Below are 18993 nucleotides of genomic sequence, written 5' to 3'. Positions count from 1 at the left end.
TTTTGGTTTTGCCTTTTATAGCATTCTTTGTTTGTTTTCTCCTCCAGTATTTGCAGTCTGCTTGTGTCTACCTCTGCCTGATGCTGTTGTCCTCGTTAATAGTTTCTGTCATCCAGTTTATGTAAGGCTCGAGTCAGCTGCACAATCTATCTACCCATAGTATTTTCTAATTATTTGTAATGGTTTTACAATCTCTAGCTACTGACTTCCCAAAAGCAGGAGATTAATTAACAGTTCTCAACAATTCCCATTTAGGGCTTTAGCATTTGCTCTTACTTTAGATTTCAGTGCATTTTTGGTTCAAGTCATGTAATGGTCAGACCAGGGACTAAATCAGATTGACGTTTTGCCTGTTCGAGAGAAGTACTTCATCCCCCTAGAATATTTTGGAATTTATTAATTTAAATGACAGTAGCTTAGTTTGCATAGCTCCTATGTACTCAATCTGCATATGTTTTTTTAAGGAAGGAATGGATGTGAAACTTGCAATATTATTGGTGCTATTGCTTAATATACATGCTCAAGCCTACAAAAACTTTCAGTTTTACTTATTCATTAAAGGGCTTTGATGCTAGCATTTGAAATGAAGGGTTTTTTGTTCCCCTCCATGAAACGGTTTTCTCCTTAAAAAAAAAGAAAAAAAAAAAAAGGGTTCAATTTGAAATTGAATCTTTCAAAGAAATGTGGTGGGCTTTAAAAGCATTTTGTCTGGACAAAGATAAGAACTATCCAAGCATATTTACTTTCATGCCTTTTTAATTATATTGAAAATGGTCTTCAGGCTTTTTGTGGCAAATTATTTTTGACCTTTTTATCATAATAAAATATAGTATAAAATATAATGAATTGAAATTCAATTCTGTAACTTATATAGGTAAAAGGTCTATCTTATCGTATGTTATATTGCACACACATATATATATATATGAAATACTGTGTAAATAACAGAAAGAAAATCATTACATATTGGCAAACTAAAATATCCTGAAGATCTGTACTCTAAATGTATTTACAATTTTTCATTGCATACAAAGAAAAAAAAGAAAAAGAAAAAAAAAAGGAAGTTATGCTTTTTGTTTCCATTTGTAGCAAATTCATATTCTGATATGTCAGCGTTCTTCATGCAATGGAAAGTTTGTTTTTGATAAACTCTGTGGTCAGCCAAATTTATTTATGATAGATTTATTCTGCTTTATTGCCTAGAGATCTAGGAGCAATTGATTCTTATTAATTAAAAAACAACTAACTAACTAACTAACTAACTAAATAAATAAAATGTAATGCATAGATTTAAAAGCATTACTCCATTTAATTCAGAGAAATCAGTCCAAATTTATGTCACCAAGACATCAGTATCTGACCTTGAGGTTAAACACGGTTTTGGTAACCATACAACATTTTTACTTCTAGTATTCTTGTCATTATCAGTGAACTGAACCAGTGTCAGGAAATGAAATTCATTCTGTGGTGTGGATTTTCAATACTTACCTTGTTGAATGATGCTTTAATTTGCAAGAAGTATGTGATTTTTAGCTGGTGAAGAACCTAACTTTTTTTTTTTTAACATGGATTTATAGGCTATCCTGTAATTTTCACTGATTGTGTAAAGCGTTTTGAATCCTAAGTAAAAATTGCCCATTGGCAGCGATGAGATAGAGTTGGAAAAGCCAAAGGGCATCTCTACCCACTCAAATATTTCAAACTTATGTCACCTTGTTAAGGCATGCATATTTACGTCACTGTAGATGCTTTTGTATTTTTTGATACCGAGCCTTTTGACCTTTAGGAGTGTTGAACTATTCCTTCATTGGCTACGAACCTGGCTTCACACTGAGAATTTCTGGCAGCTGTGCTTAATACGGACAAAAATGGGTGATTGCTGGGAGTGATAATTGCAACATTTATGCCGTTGCTGCAAACAGTCTGTGCATGTATCTGCATGTCTGTGTGTGTTATGCTTTTCACTCTGTTTTAATATTACTGAAAGAGCTAAGACGTTATTTGAATTGCTTTTGGGACAGCTGAGGAGCAAGACAAGAAGGGAAACTAGAGTATGGAAAAAACCCACCCCTCCTAGTAAAATGTCAACCCATCTTCCTACTCTGCTCCTGATAATTAATAGCAAAGGCAAATATCCTACAGACATTAAAGATCTGACCAAAACCTGATTGAAATCAGGGAGGATTTTTCACAGTCTTTTTGGTTGGACACCGTTTCATAGGAGGTTAATATTTTGTAAGGTTTTAGTTCAGTTATTTTACATTTGCAGCAAGGTCTTCATGTCACTGCTTTCTGTGAAAATAAACTGGTTATAATGTGAAGTTGTAGCTCTGAGCAAAGAGTTTTCCTCACTCTGATGAGGCTGGGGGTGAAGTTAGCCAGGGTCATAAAGTTCAGAAAAATATGGTGAGTGCAGCCTTATTGGTTTTAGGGCACACATGGGTGATTTGCTTAGTTTTGGCTGGGTGATTTGAAACATTGGTAGAAAGTAATGATTCTGGTTTACTTTTTTTTATTGCAGGCTGCAAACAGCTACCTGAGGGATCAGTGGTTCCATTCTTTGCAGTGGAAGGTAAGTTCTGCACTTCACTGTCTTCCTTGTCTGCCTCTAAGAATACTTTTTAGCATTCCCCATTGCTTCATTTTAAGGGCCCTGAATGGATAAAGTCTTTTTCTTACAGAAACCCTAAATCAGAACATGTATGCAGTTTCACTTTGTTCATATCGTGAATGAAGTGGACAAATTAACTTGTTACATAGCCCAGCTTTATCAATGTGTGATTGGCTTCCAAAAGTAGATAGCCAGTAAATTCACATTTAAACAGTATAGAGATTGGATGGTTTTGGTTTTGTGCTATGAGGTGTAGTATGTTACAGAATGACTACAGTCTAATCATATGCTTTGGACTCTTGGGATACTTGGGTTTTTTGTTTGTTTTTTTCTTTTTCTGAGAAACTAGGGAGAAAGAGTGTCTTTTAGAGTTGCTTATTGTAAGTAGCATCAGTCTGTTATGCATCAGTCTGTGTTTATGCTTTAGGATGATTTGGATTTAAAGGCAGTTTCCGTTTCAGAGGTCTCGAGCCCTTTCTCATTTTCAGTGGGAACAAGGGACCGATTGCCCTGAGTAGGGGAAGTAGATCACAGTGACAACATTGTCTCTCAAAAGCAGCACATTCCTCATCAAAAACTGTAGCTGCTGACCTTTGGATGGAATCTGTATGGATCTTTGATGCAGCTGGAAACAAGTTTTGGCCAGATGCTGAATGTGGTTGTCCTCTCTTGTCTTGTGGTGGGAAACACAAGCAGTAGCTTTTCAGCTCAGGACTTGTCTTCGGCAGGGTTTCAGTGAAGTCGGCCAGGTTGGCTGTGTAGCTTATCAAGATTTCAGTCTGCTGACAGCAACCACATGTGAAAATATAAGGAAGTCCCTCCCACCAGACTGGTTTTGTTGTAGGTGTGTTTGATAGCTGCAAAATAGTTGTGTGGCAAAACTACAGTATTGGTGTGCTTTGTATAGACATCAGCGTCTGGCAGAATCATATTCTGAGCGGATCCAGGTTCTTATCAGTAAGAGCCAAGTGTTGAGATCTCCTTTTCCAGACCACTGGCATATTCTCCAACCTGTTACCCTGATAGCCTAAATGAGCACGGGACAGTAGTGCTGATAGCAGAAGGCTGCGCTGTGGTGTGGCACTTCATTTTGGCCTCTTGACAGTATCGTTAACACAATGCCTAGCCAGTCTTGCTTTCTTTGCGACTCCTGAGAATAACGAAGGGCTTAAAGCATGCAGAGATAGTATCTCCATGTGGCCGTTACTTTCCCTCCTGCTCTGGCAGGCAAGGATGGTCAGAGAAAGCATGGATGGAAATAAATGGAATTTCTTTTCCTACCTCACACCCAACCAGGATGACTGTGGTACTAATGTGCTGGTGGCATGTGCCCACTTCACTCCTGCACTGAGGGGAAAATCAGGATTGTAGGTGCAACTCTGAGTGGTAAAGGTGCAACCTGACGCCCCCACCACCCACCCCATCAATTAAATTATGGGGGGTGGGGTGGGGGGCAGGAAGCCTAGACAGAATGACCTGGCTTGCTTACATGCCTTTCCTTCATGGAGAGGGAGCTTTGCTCTGTAGAAGTTGTTTTTAAAGGAGTATTCCTTAAACTCTCCAATGCTTCTGACCAAGCCTCTCATTTTGGGAAACTCTGAGTAATTTAACTTGTTGCAAAGTAGGATTTATTTTTGCTTCCTTGCTTCCCTCCCCACCCCCGTTAAGTTCGTTTCTGCAAAACAAGTGAAACATTATCTTGATTTGAAAGACCTTCCCTTTACCAAGAATAGCAAGTAGCTTTTTCCCATAAGAACAGTCGTTTAGTCACTGCCCAGGTACTTTACGCTAATAAATTTCTCTTTGCTAAAATGGAGATAGTTTTGATGGGTTTTGTTGCTTAATAGTTCAGAGGAAGAGCACCTGGTAACTTTCTGCTCTTTATTTTGGTTGATATTTGGCAGGTTTAAGTGAAATCACAACAGAACTAAGAGGCAAGAGAAGTGCTGTATCTAGAAGGGAGAGTGGAGGAGTGCAGTTATGTAGTCTATCTCAGTGAAGTTTATCACTTTACTTGCACCATAGCCTATGACTTTAAGAGCCAGGTGCCAAGGTTCATCTCACTCCATAATTTGTATGGTTTGATGATTAAGCAGGTAGTGAGGGAACCCACAAAAAAACAGGAAGCCTATTCTTCTGGAATGGGTCATTTACACAAAGCACCAGCTGGCAGAGAGATCGCCGCAGCTGTATTATAATTGGGTGGTTGTGCTGATGAATGATATATTTGTCCAGTGGTCTTACAAATAATAGGTCAAAACATTTCTGCGGGCATGTAGAACACAGATGCAAACTGGTGCAGATAGCTGAAGCAGTTATTCGGGGGAAAACATTCAACAGAGATGAACTCGCTATTGTTCGTACTTGTGTGGTGGAAGCATTTAGGGGGGTCCAGCTGAACCTAGAGCCCCAGCGTACTAGGCACTAGATGTAGGTGGAGCAGGAGACCTTCACTTCCCCTGCCCTGCCCTGCCCAAACCTATTTTAGAGATGGCAGACTGATATTCTGAGAGTTTCCAGCAGTGAGGATTGCCCCCCTTGATCTTTAAACAGGAATACTTAAATTACAGTTGTGAGAGCAGATTCATATTCTGTCAATGTCCTTCTGTCTCCTATTCCTGTGCTTCAAGCCTCGGGAGTCAGATGCTGCATGTAATCTGACCTATCTGGAAAATGGATAGGTCCAGTGAATAGCTGTGTTGTTAAATATTTGGGGAAGCTCTTAGGTTCAGCCACATACTGGTTATCCTTTGGTCTTGTATGAAGGTACTAAGGTCTGTGAGAGAGCTTTTATGTGGTGCAGTTTTAAGGATTAACACGCTGTGGGAATTCAATTTGCCAGCCAGCACCCTGGAAATAATTTTTGTTCTAGAGACAAACATTGAAATAAAAATCAAGAATAATTTCTTTCTGCAGCCCAGAGAATAATAAAAGAGATGCTATAGATAAACAGAAATAAAAGAAAACCAAACACATAATTATCTGTGTTTTAGATCCAGCTCCAAGAGGTTTTATGTGTCATCCAACTAACTAGCTGTCAAGATGCTTACGCAGCTTTTTAGATGTGAGTTTCTCCTTGAATACTGTGCTCATTGAAGAAAGCAGGGATGTAGGGACGGACTGTTCCTTACGTAGTCATTTTCTCTTTGGGTTTTCCATTTCAAACCCTCCCACTAAGGGTTACTCATAATTCCTCATTTAATCTGGATATCAGTGTGTATCACAACTCCTAAAGGATTATTGGCCACCTCAGCCTATTTTTAGAAATCCTGATTTCCTTTGGGTTATAGCTAAGCCAAACTATCTTTGTCCAGAGAATAAACAGAACATGTTAACAACTGTCCAGATCCTCAAACATAAACAAATCATTAATCCATTGTGTAAGAGATGTTCCTTTCAACCAGGGAGGTTGGATTGAAACCATGATATGTAATCTTTGGTATTTGGAAGCTGATAAGTCATAACAGTGTATCAATAAAGATAACAACACTTGCTGTGAATATACAAAAGAGAATAACACATGCAGTTCATTGCCCTTTCTGGATCTAGGCTAGATACAGTGGTAACCAACCACTTCTGTAGGGGTTGAATACAGCTAAGCTTGGCTTGTGACTAGTAATTTTGGGACACACACAAATTAGCAAATGTGTACGCTTGGCATTTGCCCAGACAGTATCCATCTACTTTGTTACTTGTTTCTATCTTGCTGTCTTTGGGCTAAGGACTTTCTGTGTATTTGTAGAGCGCCTAGCACATAGAGGTACCATCCTCTGTAGAAAGCGTTGAGCCCTACTGCACCACATGCTTAAAATATTAGTCATTAAAAAAACCACTTGACTAATGTTGTACCATGTTGCGCTTGAATTAAAAAAGATGTCCATGAGGTCCTCTCCAGGGGTCTTTAGGTCTTCTGTTTTGATATGGAGTACTGGTATAGGTTTACATTTGTTGGGGGGAACACGCCTAAAGGTTATACAGGGCATGTTGCATTGTTTTACATGCTTGATAGTAAACTTGGAACACCGCTCTCATTGCGGGATGTGGGTTGCTTGTGTTTTCTAGCTAGCTGAATGATGCAGCAGTGAAACATGTCAGTTGACAGCCTTTGGGGGAATGTCCTGAACTGTCACATTATGGAAAAAACAGACCTAGGTCTGCGGTAAAGCACGAAGCATGACTCAAGCTGAGCTTTGTGCGCCTCTGCCCTGGATCTTCGGGAAAGGCTTGCCTATACTTTGTCCTTGCTTCTGATGCTATTAACCAGTCCTCAGCTGTCCCCTAATGAATAGTACTGCTTGTTTAGGGGTTTAACCCATCTGTTAGCATGGACAGTGCAAATGTGTAGAATGGTTTAGGTTGGAAGGGACCTTTGAACATCATCTGGTCCTCTCCCCACCCACGCCGCCCTTTTCCTCACTAAATGCGGGGTGTACTTTGAAGTTGTACGACATTGCTAAGAGCCTGTACAGCCGAGTGCGAAGCCCCAAACCAGGCACGGTATTCACGTGTGGTCTCACAAGCGCTGAGGAGAGGGGAGCAGTCCCTTCCCTCATCCTGCTGTCTGTGCGTGTGCTCATGCAGCCCAGCATGTGTACGCACCCCTGACTTGCAGTTGACAATCACATCACCTTTGTTTTAAAATTCATTTTCTACATGGACTCCGTGTTTTGATTCACATGAATTGGGAAACTGGAACAATGCTGTCATTTGGGATTTGCAAACATTTTGCATTGAATGCTAAAACAAGCAATGTTGGCCTTCATTCAAAAACTTTAATTTTGGATTAATACTTCCCTGGTTCTCCTAGGGATTGTTGTATCTGTGTCTTCAGGAAATAGATAATTCCATGCACAAGCAGCTCTATTAATTGCAAAGGGATCGACTGTCATATAAAGTCATACTTGACCTGAATGATGATACGCTCGCTAGTCTTTACTGTGTCCAGGTTATGAATTCCTTGTCCGTTAGTACTGATTATTTTTTATACAATAGCTGTGGGTGAGTATCAGTTTTTGTATCTAACGATGAAAGTTCAGAGGGAGTTGTTTTTCTGTGCTTTGAAACTGCAAAAAATTAAGTTGAGAGAAATTGTTCTTGAAAGTGTGGTAAAGCCCTCCTTGTGTAAAGCACCTTTACGGTTTTGTCACCATGGTAATGATTAAAAATAGTGCTGATACAGGAGTGGGGTTTATATAGAATTTAAATGATGACATTAAAGAAATTTATAGCCTTAAATCTCTGCAAATCATGCCTTAAAACTATGAGATCAGGAAAAAATCACATTGGTTATTGTTAAAAGGGCCTATGTCTGTCATTTGTATTTGACCACCTAATTTATGATCTGAGAGAGGAAGCTTTGATTCCCTGTGACAATTTAATAGCCCTGTGCTGTACTGCATAGCGAAAATATTATTCGAAGAGCTCAGCAGTTCTTTGGCGTGGTAGTTCCTGGACTTCAGACCCTTTCTTTGGTGGTTACACAGCAGACATAACTGTAATTGTCTTGGCTGTTTCTTTGCTTTCTTTAGCTGAAAACCTGAGGTATTTTCACAGAACACAGAAGTTCCCGTTTTCTGTTATTTTGAGGTGAAACAATAAATAATTATCATACAATTAGGCCAATGACAGCTTTTTTTTCTTTGTATATTTTCTTTTTCCTTTTGTGTCTGTATATGAGTCAATAATATATTGACGGGAACCTAAGTTGTGGAATTAAGTTTTGCCTTTTAAAGCCTCAGGGCTTTGAAAGCATTGTGGGCTTTGATGGCACATGAGTTTTGGAGGAGCATGTTTCTTGCTTTGATGGATAAAAGGCAGCCCACAAGTTTTTGGCTGGTGGTTTTACTCTTCCTGTGGAATGCATGGGTACCAGTTGTGGGAGTCCATGAACAGGTTTTTAAGATAGTCAGAGCCTCTCCCCTGCAGGGCTTTGAGCATCCTGATAGAGAGACTGGACTTTATACTCCGTATGGAACAGATGCAGGGTCTAAGTGGTGTGTTAATGGATCTGTGTTGCCAAGAAGAGAAGCTGGTACCAGTTAGAGCTTTCTGGTGAACATAGTGGGACCGAAAATGTATCTTGGCATTTTTCAGTTCCTGGTGCCCCCTCTCATGGTTAGGTTGATGTTTATTGCCAAGATTTGTTCTTCTTTTGTATTTGAAAGGTAACGTGAAATGCAGCTGTGTCTGCCTGTGTGGGGCTCTGCAGAGACATCACCTTGCTCTTCATGCGGTGATTGATAAAACTGCCCAGTCTATAGTCTGAACAACCTCACTGCAAATTCAGGAGCAGCTTCTTAGAAATCTTGTCACACTTACAGCCTTTTATTTCCATAATATTTATATTTTGTAGTTAAGTATTCTCCCCTACTACTTTTGGGGGGGGAGGGTGTTTTTTTTTTTTTTTTTTTTTCTTAAGACGTCTTCATGAGCACATGAAGTCCACTGGCTCCCTCATTTTTCCGCACGAGTTTGACTGTCTCGGGCCATCTGTTATCAGAAGTCACTTGAAAAATCTTGGCCTTGTTTTCTGTTTCTGAGATCTCAGTTTGCTAGAGGTAACTGTGCTGTTGCAGCAGAAAGGCATTGATCTCACTTTGGAAATGAGTAGACGAAAACCAGACAAGATGTTGACAGAAAGTTTTTTATTTTTTTATGAAACGCTGGTGATGTTTTTAGAACTGGAACAGATAGAGTACTTAGGTTTTTTTAAGCTTTCACTGCCTTTGCATTAGGAAAATACCTCACTCTTTCTGGGGGACACTGAAGCAGGTTCCTCCCATAAGGTGTGTCTGCAGCAGCGGCAGCTGATCACCATCTGTGCTGTGCATGGCTTAACATGAATCACTTTAAATCTGGGAGCTGCAGATCGGTGTCAGCACAGCACATTGTCCAACCAGAAGAGGCTCTTGGCAACATGCTGAGATGCCAGCCTGGATCTGAGCTGCTCTGCCCTCATCTAGCCACATGCATACATGATTTGTATACCTGTAGATGCCTCCTGCATTGCCAAAACAGGTTTGTTTTTTTTTAAGGAGACAGAACTCAAGCCAATTAATGGCCTGCTGGTGAAATTTGAGTGGAAACTAGGTAGTTATTTTCTGTCTTGCTTTAGCTAAGTCAGGACCAGCTCTAAATTTTCCCCTCTAGACTTGGATGCTATCCTATTCAAACTAATATTAGGTCTGAAGATAGAGGGGTGTCAAAACCAGCTGAATAAACAGGTCAGCTTGTTATTGTGTACTTAGGTCTCAGCTAAATACAATTGCTGGAGTATGTTGCTTCTCAGGAATGCTTGAACTGCTGGCCAGGAGGGATCCTCGGTTTTTGTCCTGGTGAACTGCTTCTCTGCATTATTCCAGGGCTGACCTTATGACTAATTCTTTGCAATACAGGACTTCCAGGTCACGGTGACCACTAGTTTCACCAAATTACAACTTCTTGTCTATAGCTGTCATAATATAGAGCTGCACCAAAATGAGTCTCTCGTTCAGGTTCCTAGCTGCAGAAAAATGTGTTTTTAGGAGATCTCTTATGAAGACAGGACAAGACTGGTAGTCTTTCCCAGGAGTGTAATTATCCTCCTCGCATGATGCATTGGGTGTGAAAACCTAACTCTGGGAGTTGACACATGCTAAGTGCCTTGTTAAGCTGCTGTCATGGGGCCCAATTCTGCATTATGGATGTTATGAGGACTCTGGGTGTCAGAAGACCTACATGAGCCTGAAGGAGCGATGGGGACCTAGGTGTTGTTTTAAATTTCTCTTTCCTTTCTTGCACAGTTTTGTCCTTACATTTATTTCTTACAATGTAATTAGCGTGTTGAGTGCATCATAGTGCACATAATGTATTAGAGGATTATAAAACTGCTGCTAATATCCACAAAAAAAAGCTGAAACAGTATGTTGCAAGTGTCGCAGCCTGTATCATCTGCCCTAGCTCTTGCTATGTCACATGTTCATCTTGTCTTGACACATCTGCTTGTCTTTTTTTCCCAGTATAGTGATTGTCTCAAAATTAGAAAAAAAGTATCAGAAAACAATGCTAGTAAAAGTATGCCCTTCATTCCCCTGTCTTCATTCAGAAGCCATTGCATCACAGCTGTTTACTGTAGCCTGGTCTCTGGTGCTCTTTACTGTAGTATTTAAGATGGGAATACTAGATTAGGCTGTGTGACCAGGGGCAAGATCCATCAAGGACAACGGGGTTGTTGTGAGTGACTTATTTGCATCGGCCCGTCCTGAACATGAGGTGGGCGGTGGTTTCGGTGGCACCCGAGTGATCTCTGATCCTCTGCGAGGAAGCTTACCTTGGGATCAGAAAACTGAACGCTGCGAGACTTGATTCAGTCTTGCATGTCACGCAGCATTTGTACAAAGGAGAAAGAAAACAAGGAAATTGCAGAGTTTCAGTGGCATTTTGGTGTAGGCTAAAGAGTTGCAGGAGGTTTGGGGTTTTCTGCTGATGTGGTGCAGTAAGATGCAATATAAAAACATGGAACAAAGTGATGGGACTGTGTCAGATGCAAATGCTGCTCTGAAATTGGGTATCTCCCTGTGAGAAACGGGAAAATTCAGAGCTCCAAAGCCCAGTGATCTGAAGACAGAAATACCCTGCTTTTCTGAAGTCCCTTTTAAGATGCTTGCAAGCATCACATCAGTATCCAGTGTGTGTGCTCTCCCTAAGGCTCTGCAGCCGCTTTCTGCCACAAACATGTTCCTCAAGCCGTGCACATCTCTCTTGCTGACGACATTGATGATGCAGGTGCACAAGAGAGAGAAGCCAATTTCAAAGCCATTTATGGTGTCGAAGTGCTAGAAACTCAGCAAAATAATACATTTGCCAGGGAGGAGAAAGTGAAACAGGTGGGTAAATGTCCATTTGGAAGGTTTTGGTGGCTGGTGAGAGGGGAGGAGGGCAGGAAAGACCGAGGGTGCCCACTACTAGCAGTGGAGAGTAATAAGGAAAAGGGATGATGTGGCTTTTTAATCCCGTTTGCGTATCTGGGAAGAAAAAATTGCCTTGTGTGCTGCTCGGTGCTACCTAAGCTTACTGGCATTTCCCAGAAAATAGAAGGGGGATGGATTATCTTTCAGAGATTATCTTTTGTTAGCAGCTAGTACCATATGTAGTGTTAGTAGCTGCGTAATCCTAATTTGAGGTGGTTTCTCAGGTAGCAAGTTCTTTCGATAAGAGTTCGTACGTTCCTGGAATTACTGGCCTATGTTTTGCAGCCTTGCAGATGAGGCAGCATCCTGTTTTCCCAGTGATGACCAGCTCTCTCATGCCTGAGTGGGATCTGAAGGGTGTAGTGTTGGAGGGACGGGGGAAGGTTCTGCACAGCAGGTATGCTGCCTGGCTATTCTCCATGGTGGCCTTGCGCACAGGTTTTTCTTTGGCAGCCCTGGTCAAAGTGCAATGATGATAAGATTTTACATGTTCTTTTTTTCCTACACACTATCTCTTCTCTGCAGTGGCAAAGTCGTTTATTCCCACTGCAGGCTGAGAGCTGGTTGATGTCAAGGACTACACTCCACAGACACAGCCATCATACGTGGAATATGAAGTGCATGAATGTAAAGGTATTGGGAACCTGGCTCAGTTCAGCTTGCTGTCAGAGGCATTCTATAATGCAGTCAGTAATGGTAGGTCTCTGCACAGAGAAGCACACAGCAAGGACTGCACCTAGGTGGCAGTTAATGTCACAGTGCTTTGTGTCTTCTGCTTTCTCTTTGATGCGTGCTAAACTCCACAGTCATGCAGTGCCTGCTATATTTTATTTATTTAATACTATTCCCCCCCTGCCATGCACTGCAATGCAGTTAGTCTACTGAAGGTTTTGGAAAGTGTGGAGTTTATATGGTACACATATTCCTGCTTTTCATCTAGTAGTCTGCTCTTTCTTTTTTTTTTTTTTTTTTTTAAATGGAACATGATTTTGCTGACTCCAGCTCATACTGCATAATCTCAAATACAGGAGCGCGTCAGACTCACACCGCTCTGGAAACTGTGGGTTGTGCCAGAACACTGAGATCCTGATGTCCAGACAGTGTCCGTGTTAAGCATTTTGCTACTCTGGGGAAAAGGGCCAAAAATGCTGCAGCAGGCAGCAGTAAGGTCCTGCAAGAGGAGGAGGTAGTTGTGCCTAAACATGTTTGAAACCTTCCCTCTGATGATGAGTCAGAGGCTGTTAAAGTGCTGTAGATCAAGCACGATGTCTGGCTCCTGCCCTAATTGTGTGAGTCCAGCAACGTCTTTGTGAAGGTTTTTCTCACTCATTCTGCATAAGAGTTTAAAGCAACTCAGGAGGGTTTGTAAACCCCCCCAGCCTGCAGTTAGGGCAGATCTTTCCTGTACATGTAGGACAACTGTGTTGGTCAACTGTACTGAAGTTGTTAAGTTTTTCCTCCTGCCAAAGATCAGGAGGAAAAGGTGTTATGTGACTTTTGCTTAAAAAAAAATCAACCCAAAACAAATACCCAAACGCCCATGGACAACATATTTTAAAATATTTCTTCTCTTGGGGAGATGTTAGATGGGATTTGCAACTCAAGATTGCAACTGTGTCTCTACCAACGCTTTTTGCAAGTAGGGAGTGGCTTGTGCTTCTGCTAGAAACGTATCTGCAGTCATAGTGAAATTCCACATAGCCAAAGCAACATTAAAAACAAACCCCAGCTTGGCTCCGATACGAAAAATATGGAACAGCAGTTGCTGTGTGCAGGATGAAAGCTGATGTTTTGCCAACCTGAAGTGTAAAGCTGGTGCTGGAACTGGGGCCTGAAGAATGGGAGAGTTTGCCAAAAGGAAATGGAAGCAGGGATGGAGGGTTTCGGGGAATGCATCAGTGTCGGCTGTGCCAAAAAATGTCTCCCCTGTGGACAGGTCTGATTACAATAGTAACCACATTAGCCCATGCAAAGTGCAGCTGCAGCCACAGTTGGCCTTTTGCATTTTCTAGCTGGGGAAACGGCATCTCAAATGCACGGCTAAGGTAGAGCTGGGTTTGGATCAGCCCGCTGTGTTTCTGCATCTTAGTGACCAAAGGGCTGTATGCAGGGATTTGAGAGAAGGACAAGACACCAGCAAAAACAAAGCCCAATTTCTCTGCTTGGTAGTGGGAAGGTCTACCGAAGACAACCTCTTCCCTTCCAGCTTAGGGGGCTAGAAGGAAGCCACAATTTTTGAGGTGCTTTCAGTTTTTGGAGGTGCACACACTGTATTTGCATACAGGTTTGTCTTCAGTGGAGCCCATAAATTTAAGACCTACTTGCCCAGTGTATTTAGTTTTCTTTTTTCCCTTGGATAGAATATCCTTCCCACCCTCTCATCCCCCCTTGTTGCTGAAGGATATCTGTGCAGTAGTCTTGAGCACATCGCAGAGCAGAAGCCCAGAAGGATGGTCAGGTGACAGCTGTGTGCAAAGGAGGTGGAGATATATATATATATATAGATATATAATACGCTTCAGGAGCAAGTTCTTCAGTGCATTAATGTCACAGCTGCCCTGTGTCATGCTGGGAGGTGGATGAGGAGGCTGTCCTGTGAGCCCCCTGGTCCCACTTCCACTTTACGCTTCTCTTCGTCCAAGCAGAAATGTGTTGTGTCCATGTTCCGTCCTTTTAAAATTTTGCTTGTTTCAGCATTCTTTGACTTTGCAGTGGTACTGTCCCAGTGGTATCTGAGCAAAGGACAAACTCTGCGCCTGTGGGAAGTATCTGTGTGGTTGTTCCAGCTTGTGCATTAGTAACAGCTGAACCCATGCCACCACTTGCTGAACCCGTTGAACTCTGTTGGCTTTGAAACAGTGCTGGTCTGAGTGTTAGCGGTTTCTTGCTTGGATTAGCTGAGATGTGGAGCAAGGTGGTAGATGCTGGTGGGAAAAAAATAGGTGAAGGAATGTAGGCTGAAAAGAGGGGTGGGGGAAGATGATGTGATGGGGAAGCACAGCAACAGGGTATCACCGTTCAACTTTCTTGCCACAGCCCCAGTGCATGTTGGTGTTGCTTTTACTTAGGGGTGCCATGATCTAGCAGTTAGCATGGAGGCCTGAGAATCAGAAGACCTCAGTTCTGCTCTGGTCCTGACTTGCCATAGAACCTCAAGGAAACCACCTCGGTTTTCTTGCTCTGTTTCTCCTTCTTGCCTTTAATCATCAAGACCGTGAACTGCTCAGGGCAGAGACTGTCACTTGATATATTTATTCAGGGCATAGATTCATGGGTGCCAGTCTCAGTGCAATGAATAATGGTGATTTCATCAGGATCTTTTTTATATGAATTGGCAAAAAGTGAAGTGTTATTTTGACCTTAACTGAGTGAGAATCAGGAAGTGTCTGGCTTATAACGTTTCCTTCCAGTTCTCTGGCCTGTGGCAAGGAGCTCATGGGCAAGTGAGCCTCGACCAAGGTGGCTATATTCAGAGAAGCAACTGAAGCAGTGAAGTTGATGCCCTTCAGCATTTAGCACTGGGTAAAATGAAAAATGCAGAAAATGCCTTTCACCTGAAAACATGGTAGAGTGCAAAAGTTTGCTGCTGCTGTTTTTCAGCTATTTTAGAGAGCAGCACATCAGTCTTTCTGTGCGTGACCTTCAGAAGGTCATGAAGAGTTTGATTACTGCAGCACGAGCAGTCTGAAGTCCCCGATTTGAAAAAGTTTTAATCTTGTGCTGGCCCCAGCCCTTTGCCTGGAATGAGACTTTTTATAGACTTAGTCTTTTCGGGGAAGTTGCTTTTTTTCTTCATATTGGTGAATGTTGCAGGTAGGAACTTAGTTCAGAAGGCTTTCAGTGGATCCACCTGGTAATTTAGGCTTGTCTGTGGCTGTCAGGAAAACATCCATTAGCAACAAGTTGTTCTTACATATTTTAGAGAATACCGTGAAGTAAGCAATGCCTGCTAGTGTTAAAAGCAGAATATGGATCTAGCTGAGTTCTGGGGATACCATGCTGTCTTTGTTTTCATGAAGGTAATGAGTTAATAGACAAAATGCCAGCAGGTGGTGCTCAAGAATACATGGTACAGCTCCTGGGCTTTGTAGGACAAGCCAAACACGTGTGTTGAACATAGCAAGCAACTCTTCCTGTTTCTTGTTACGCAGTGTTTTAACAAAATGTTCTGCTGCGGTAGAGAAAACTGTTCCGGTGTCTGCCCTCTGTGGTTTTTTTCCTCTGTACATTTGCATCTAGCAAGAGGCACCTCCATTTTACATAAGCGCCATCAACGTTAAGCTGTAACGCTAGCTTGGCTCAGCCGTCCCTGCAATGAGCTGGAGAGGACCTCTGTGCGGGAGGTTGACCTTTTCCCTTTTGCTGGAACTGCCCTCGTTGCTCAAGAAGTAAACAGTTGCTGGCACATGCAACCCTCGAAGTCAGTATATGTTCCTGCAGTAGCTCTAGCTTCTCCAATAAAGAAGTGATTAGTTGCGTGCTGTTGCGTGGTAAAGGACTGAAGAGCAGAGAGCTAGAATTTAACAGGCTATTCTGGATTAGGGTTGGTAATTAATTTTTTTTTAATGTAATGAAGATAGTATTTGCTGATGAGAAGACAGGTTCCCAAGAGTACGGAACGTTTCCTGGCCACCAGTAGCAAAGCAGGGACAAAATTTGGTCATCAAGAAGGCTAACTTCATCTTGCCCTTTTTGGATCAGGTGCACCGGCTGCTTTAAGATGTTCCTAACATGAAAGGTCTTGCTAGGGCCGAAAAAGGCAGATGTTCCATGCTGTCTGATTTTGTGCATTAGAGTCCGTTTTTCTTAGATGTCAACTACATCAGTATTATCATTCTTGTCCAAGGAAGTGCTGTATGAGCAAGGGCTGCAGGATGAGGCCATTATGGGATAGAAAAACCTATGAAGATGTTACTTAAAAAAGCTCGAAAGTGTCCTAGGCTCTCCTGAACTTTCCATTCACAGCAGCGTTCAGGAGCTTTTGAGCACTGATGGCAAAAACCGCTGCTTACAGATTTTTGTCACATTTGCTTGCTTAATAACACTGGAACAGTAGTTTTTCACATGTGGACTTCAATTCCTCCTCCTCTAAAAGAGGATTGAGACTTAGGTCTTTGGGTTTCTGCAAAACTTTAATTAATTAGAGTGATTTGAGAATGAAGGATGCCCTGTCAGAGTCACTTATTCCCCATGCTGCTTCTTCTCGTACTTATTAAATTCAGTGGTTTTGCTTTTAAAGTCAGCATAGCAAGGTTTTGGAATGACACTAGCCGTGTGGTTCTGGCTGGTCAGTAACTAGGAGGGTCAAATTCCAAGTTGGCATGTGTTATTTTCACTCACATAAATTGTCGCAGGAGCTGCTGCTTTTACCGAAATCCCAGTGAAACTGGATTCCCACCCCAGTATTTTTCTTGCACATGCTACTAATGATAAATGTTGTGTGAGTATTTTCAGCAACTGAAGGCATCTTTTACACCTACATCCAGGGGGAATGAACTCCTCACAAGTGTTGACATGACTGTTCTCTGATACGGGTCTTTACCAGGCAGCTTTGCTTTTAAGCTCATGAGTGATTGTTTCTCCGTGCTCTGGAGTCGGCGCAGGTAGAATAGAGCAGATGGCTCGGTGTTGGCTAAGTGCTTGCTGATACACAGCAAATTGCTCCTGTAACTGACTGATAGGTTTCAAGCTTTAATTGAGGCTTTCAGCAAGGCGCTCAACAGTGAAAAGCATTCTGCTGAGAAAAACAGCAGCGTAACCATGGGCAAAGGTTCAGGATAGCAGAGTTCAACCCTCTTGGGGATGGCTCCTCTAGTTATTTATTTATTTTCTGCTGCTTTCCCACCATCATTCAAGACTTCTGTAATGTCGCTTGCAGATTACAGCTCAATATATCAGTGCAGTGCAATCCTTTGTGCTGAAAACGTGAAGCAGAGACTGATAAGTTTGGATTTTCTGCTTGTGGCAGGCTCAGCGTGTCTGCAAAGGTAGCTGTTCCCTGATGCTCGCTTTGAGACACTGTCTGCCTGGTCTGAGCAGCAGCTTTTGTAGGTCTCCCTTGCACAGCAGGGAGTACAGCTCCTGCTGTCTTTTCTCTTATGTACGTCAGCATCATCAGAATTTTAATTTTTATTGGACATCTCTAAAAGGGAAAGGAAACCTCCCTTGCTCCTCCCTTCCCCCAAGCAAGAGTGGATTTGACAGCGGAAGAAAGATGTTTGTGGTAGGGTTGTCTGAGCAGCGTCCTCTTGGGCAAGAGGGTTTCCTTCAGAGCTGTCCCTCGGGCTGAAGGAGCTGCTCTCTGAAATCACGCTGTAACTCGCCCAAGGAAGGGGCAGCCCAGAGCAGGCAGGGATGCAATAACCCAGTGGTCTAGCTCTTGCACTGCCCCCACCCCCTCTTTTTATCCAGCTTTGAATTCTGCTTTGAATTTGGTTTCTTGATAGTACAGGACCAAGGAATAAATTTCAGCTGAGCTAGCTTTGTTTGGTGTCCTCAAGTAGTCAGAAAGGAGTTGCTTCAAGTTACAAAGCTGGCTGGTTGGCTTTGAAGTTTAGATTTTATTTAGTGCTGGAGTGGGTCTAACAAAAAGACCCTAAAAAAAGGCACTACATGAATAAGAGAAATTAAGCGCTATGATTCAAGTTTCCTAAAGAGTCCAAGAAATCTGTGATGATGGTAGAAGTAGTGCTGGTAGCTTAGAAACACTGATGGACCCCCTCTGCCCTAACAAGCTCAGAAGTATAAAAATTTCTGCTCAGTTCTGAAATCCTAAACGCATTTGATAACGTCTGCAGCGTGTGTTTTTATGTTCCTTTAGCTTTTCAGTGGCTTAAAATGCACTGAAAGTGCGAACTACTGTCAAGCGTGCTTTTGTACTTGCATGAATTTAATTAAAAAGATAATTGGATTGCTTTATCAGCCTTTACATGTCAGCCCAGTGCCACCCTCTTCTCCCCCTTCTAACAACGTTGACAAACCCAAGCCATCTGAAATCTGTATTTTTCTGTATTGTCTCTTCTGTCGTGTTTCGGATAGGGTACAGAGGTGACTGTGTTTTCTGTTGAGCATTAGATCTGCTGCCACGGTGGGAAGGAAGCGGCTGATAAGCAGAGCCAGCCTGTTCAGATGGTTCCCGCAGGGGCTGCCCTGCGCGAGTGGAGGGGGAAATGCTGTGTAGCAGCAAAGCTCCAAAACAAAACAAAACAAAGCAGACCAACCCTTTGCAAAGTCCTCTGCCTTTATTACACTGACGATGAATAGCCCAAAATGTGCAGCTGAATCTGCAAGTTGCACAACATGGGCAGTTTTTACGATTTCCCTGGAAATGCCGGTGAGGAACGCAAGATCCATTTTTAGTGCAAAACACTGATGTTTTCATGTAAACAGAGAAGCGCCCAGCCTGTGTTGTTTAATAAACCTGAGGATGTATCC

At 42.2% G+C, this 18993-nt stretch overlaps 1 protein-coding gene across 1 annotated transcript in view; it reads left to right on the top strand.

The window, feature by feature from the left end:
* Nucleotides 1-18993, top strand: part of CMIP (c-Maf inducing protein) — a 135810-nt gene that overhangs the window by 80503 nt on the left and 36314 nt on the right. The window contains exon 3 of the mRNA XM_010579671.1: nt 2522-2572. Coding sequence (XP_010577973.1) covers nt 2522-2572 — 51 coding nt within the window. The remainder of the gene's footprint in view (nt 1-2521; nt 2573-18993) is intronic.

Source organism: Haliaeetus leucocephalus, unplaced genomic scaffold (genome assembly GCF_000737465.1).
Source record: "Haliaeetus leucocephalus isolate CR32 unplaced genomic scaffold, Haliaeetus_leucocephalus-4.0 Scaffold668, whole genome shotgun sequence".
Lineage (NCBI taxonomy): Eukaryota > Metazoa > Chordata > Aves > Accipitriformes > Accipitridae > Haliaeetus > Haliaeetus leucocephalus.
This window is presented reverse-complemented; position numbering and strand designations above follow the sequence as displayed.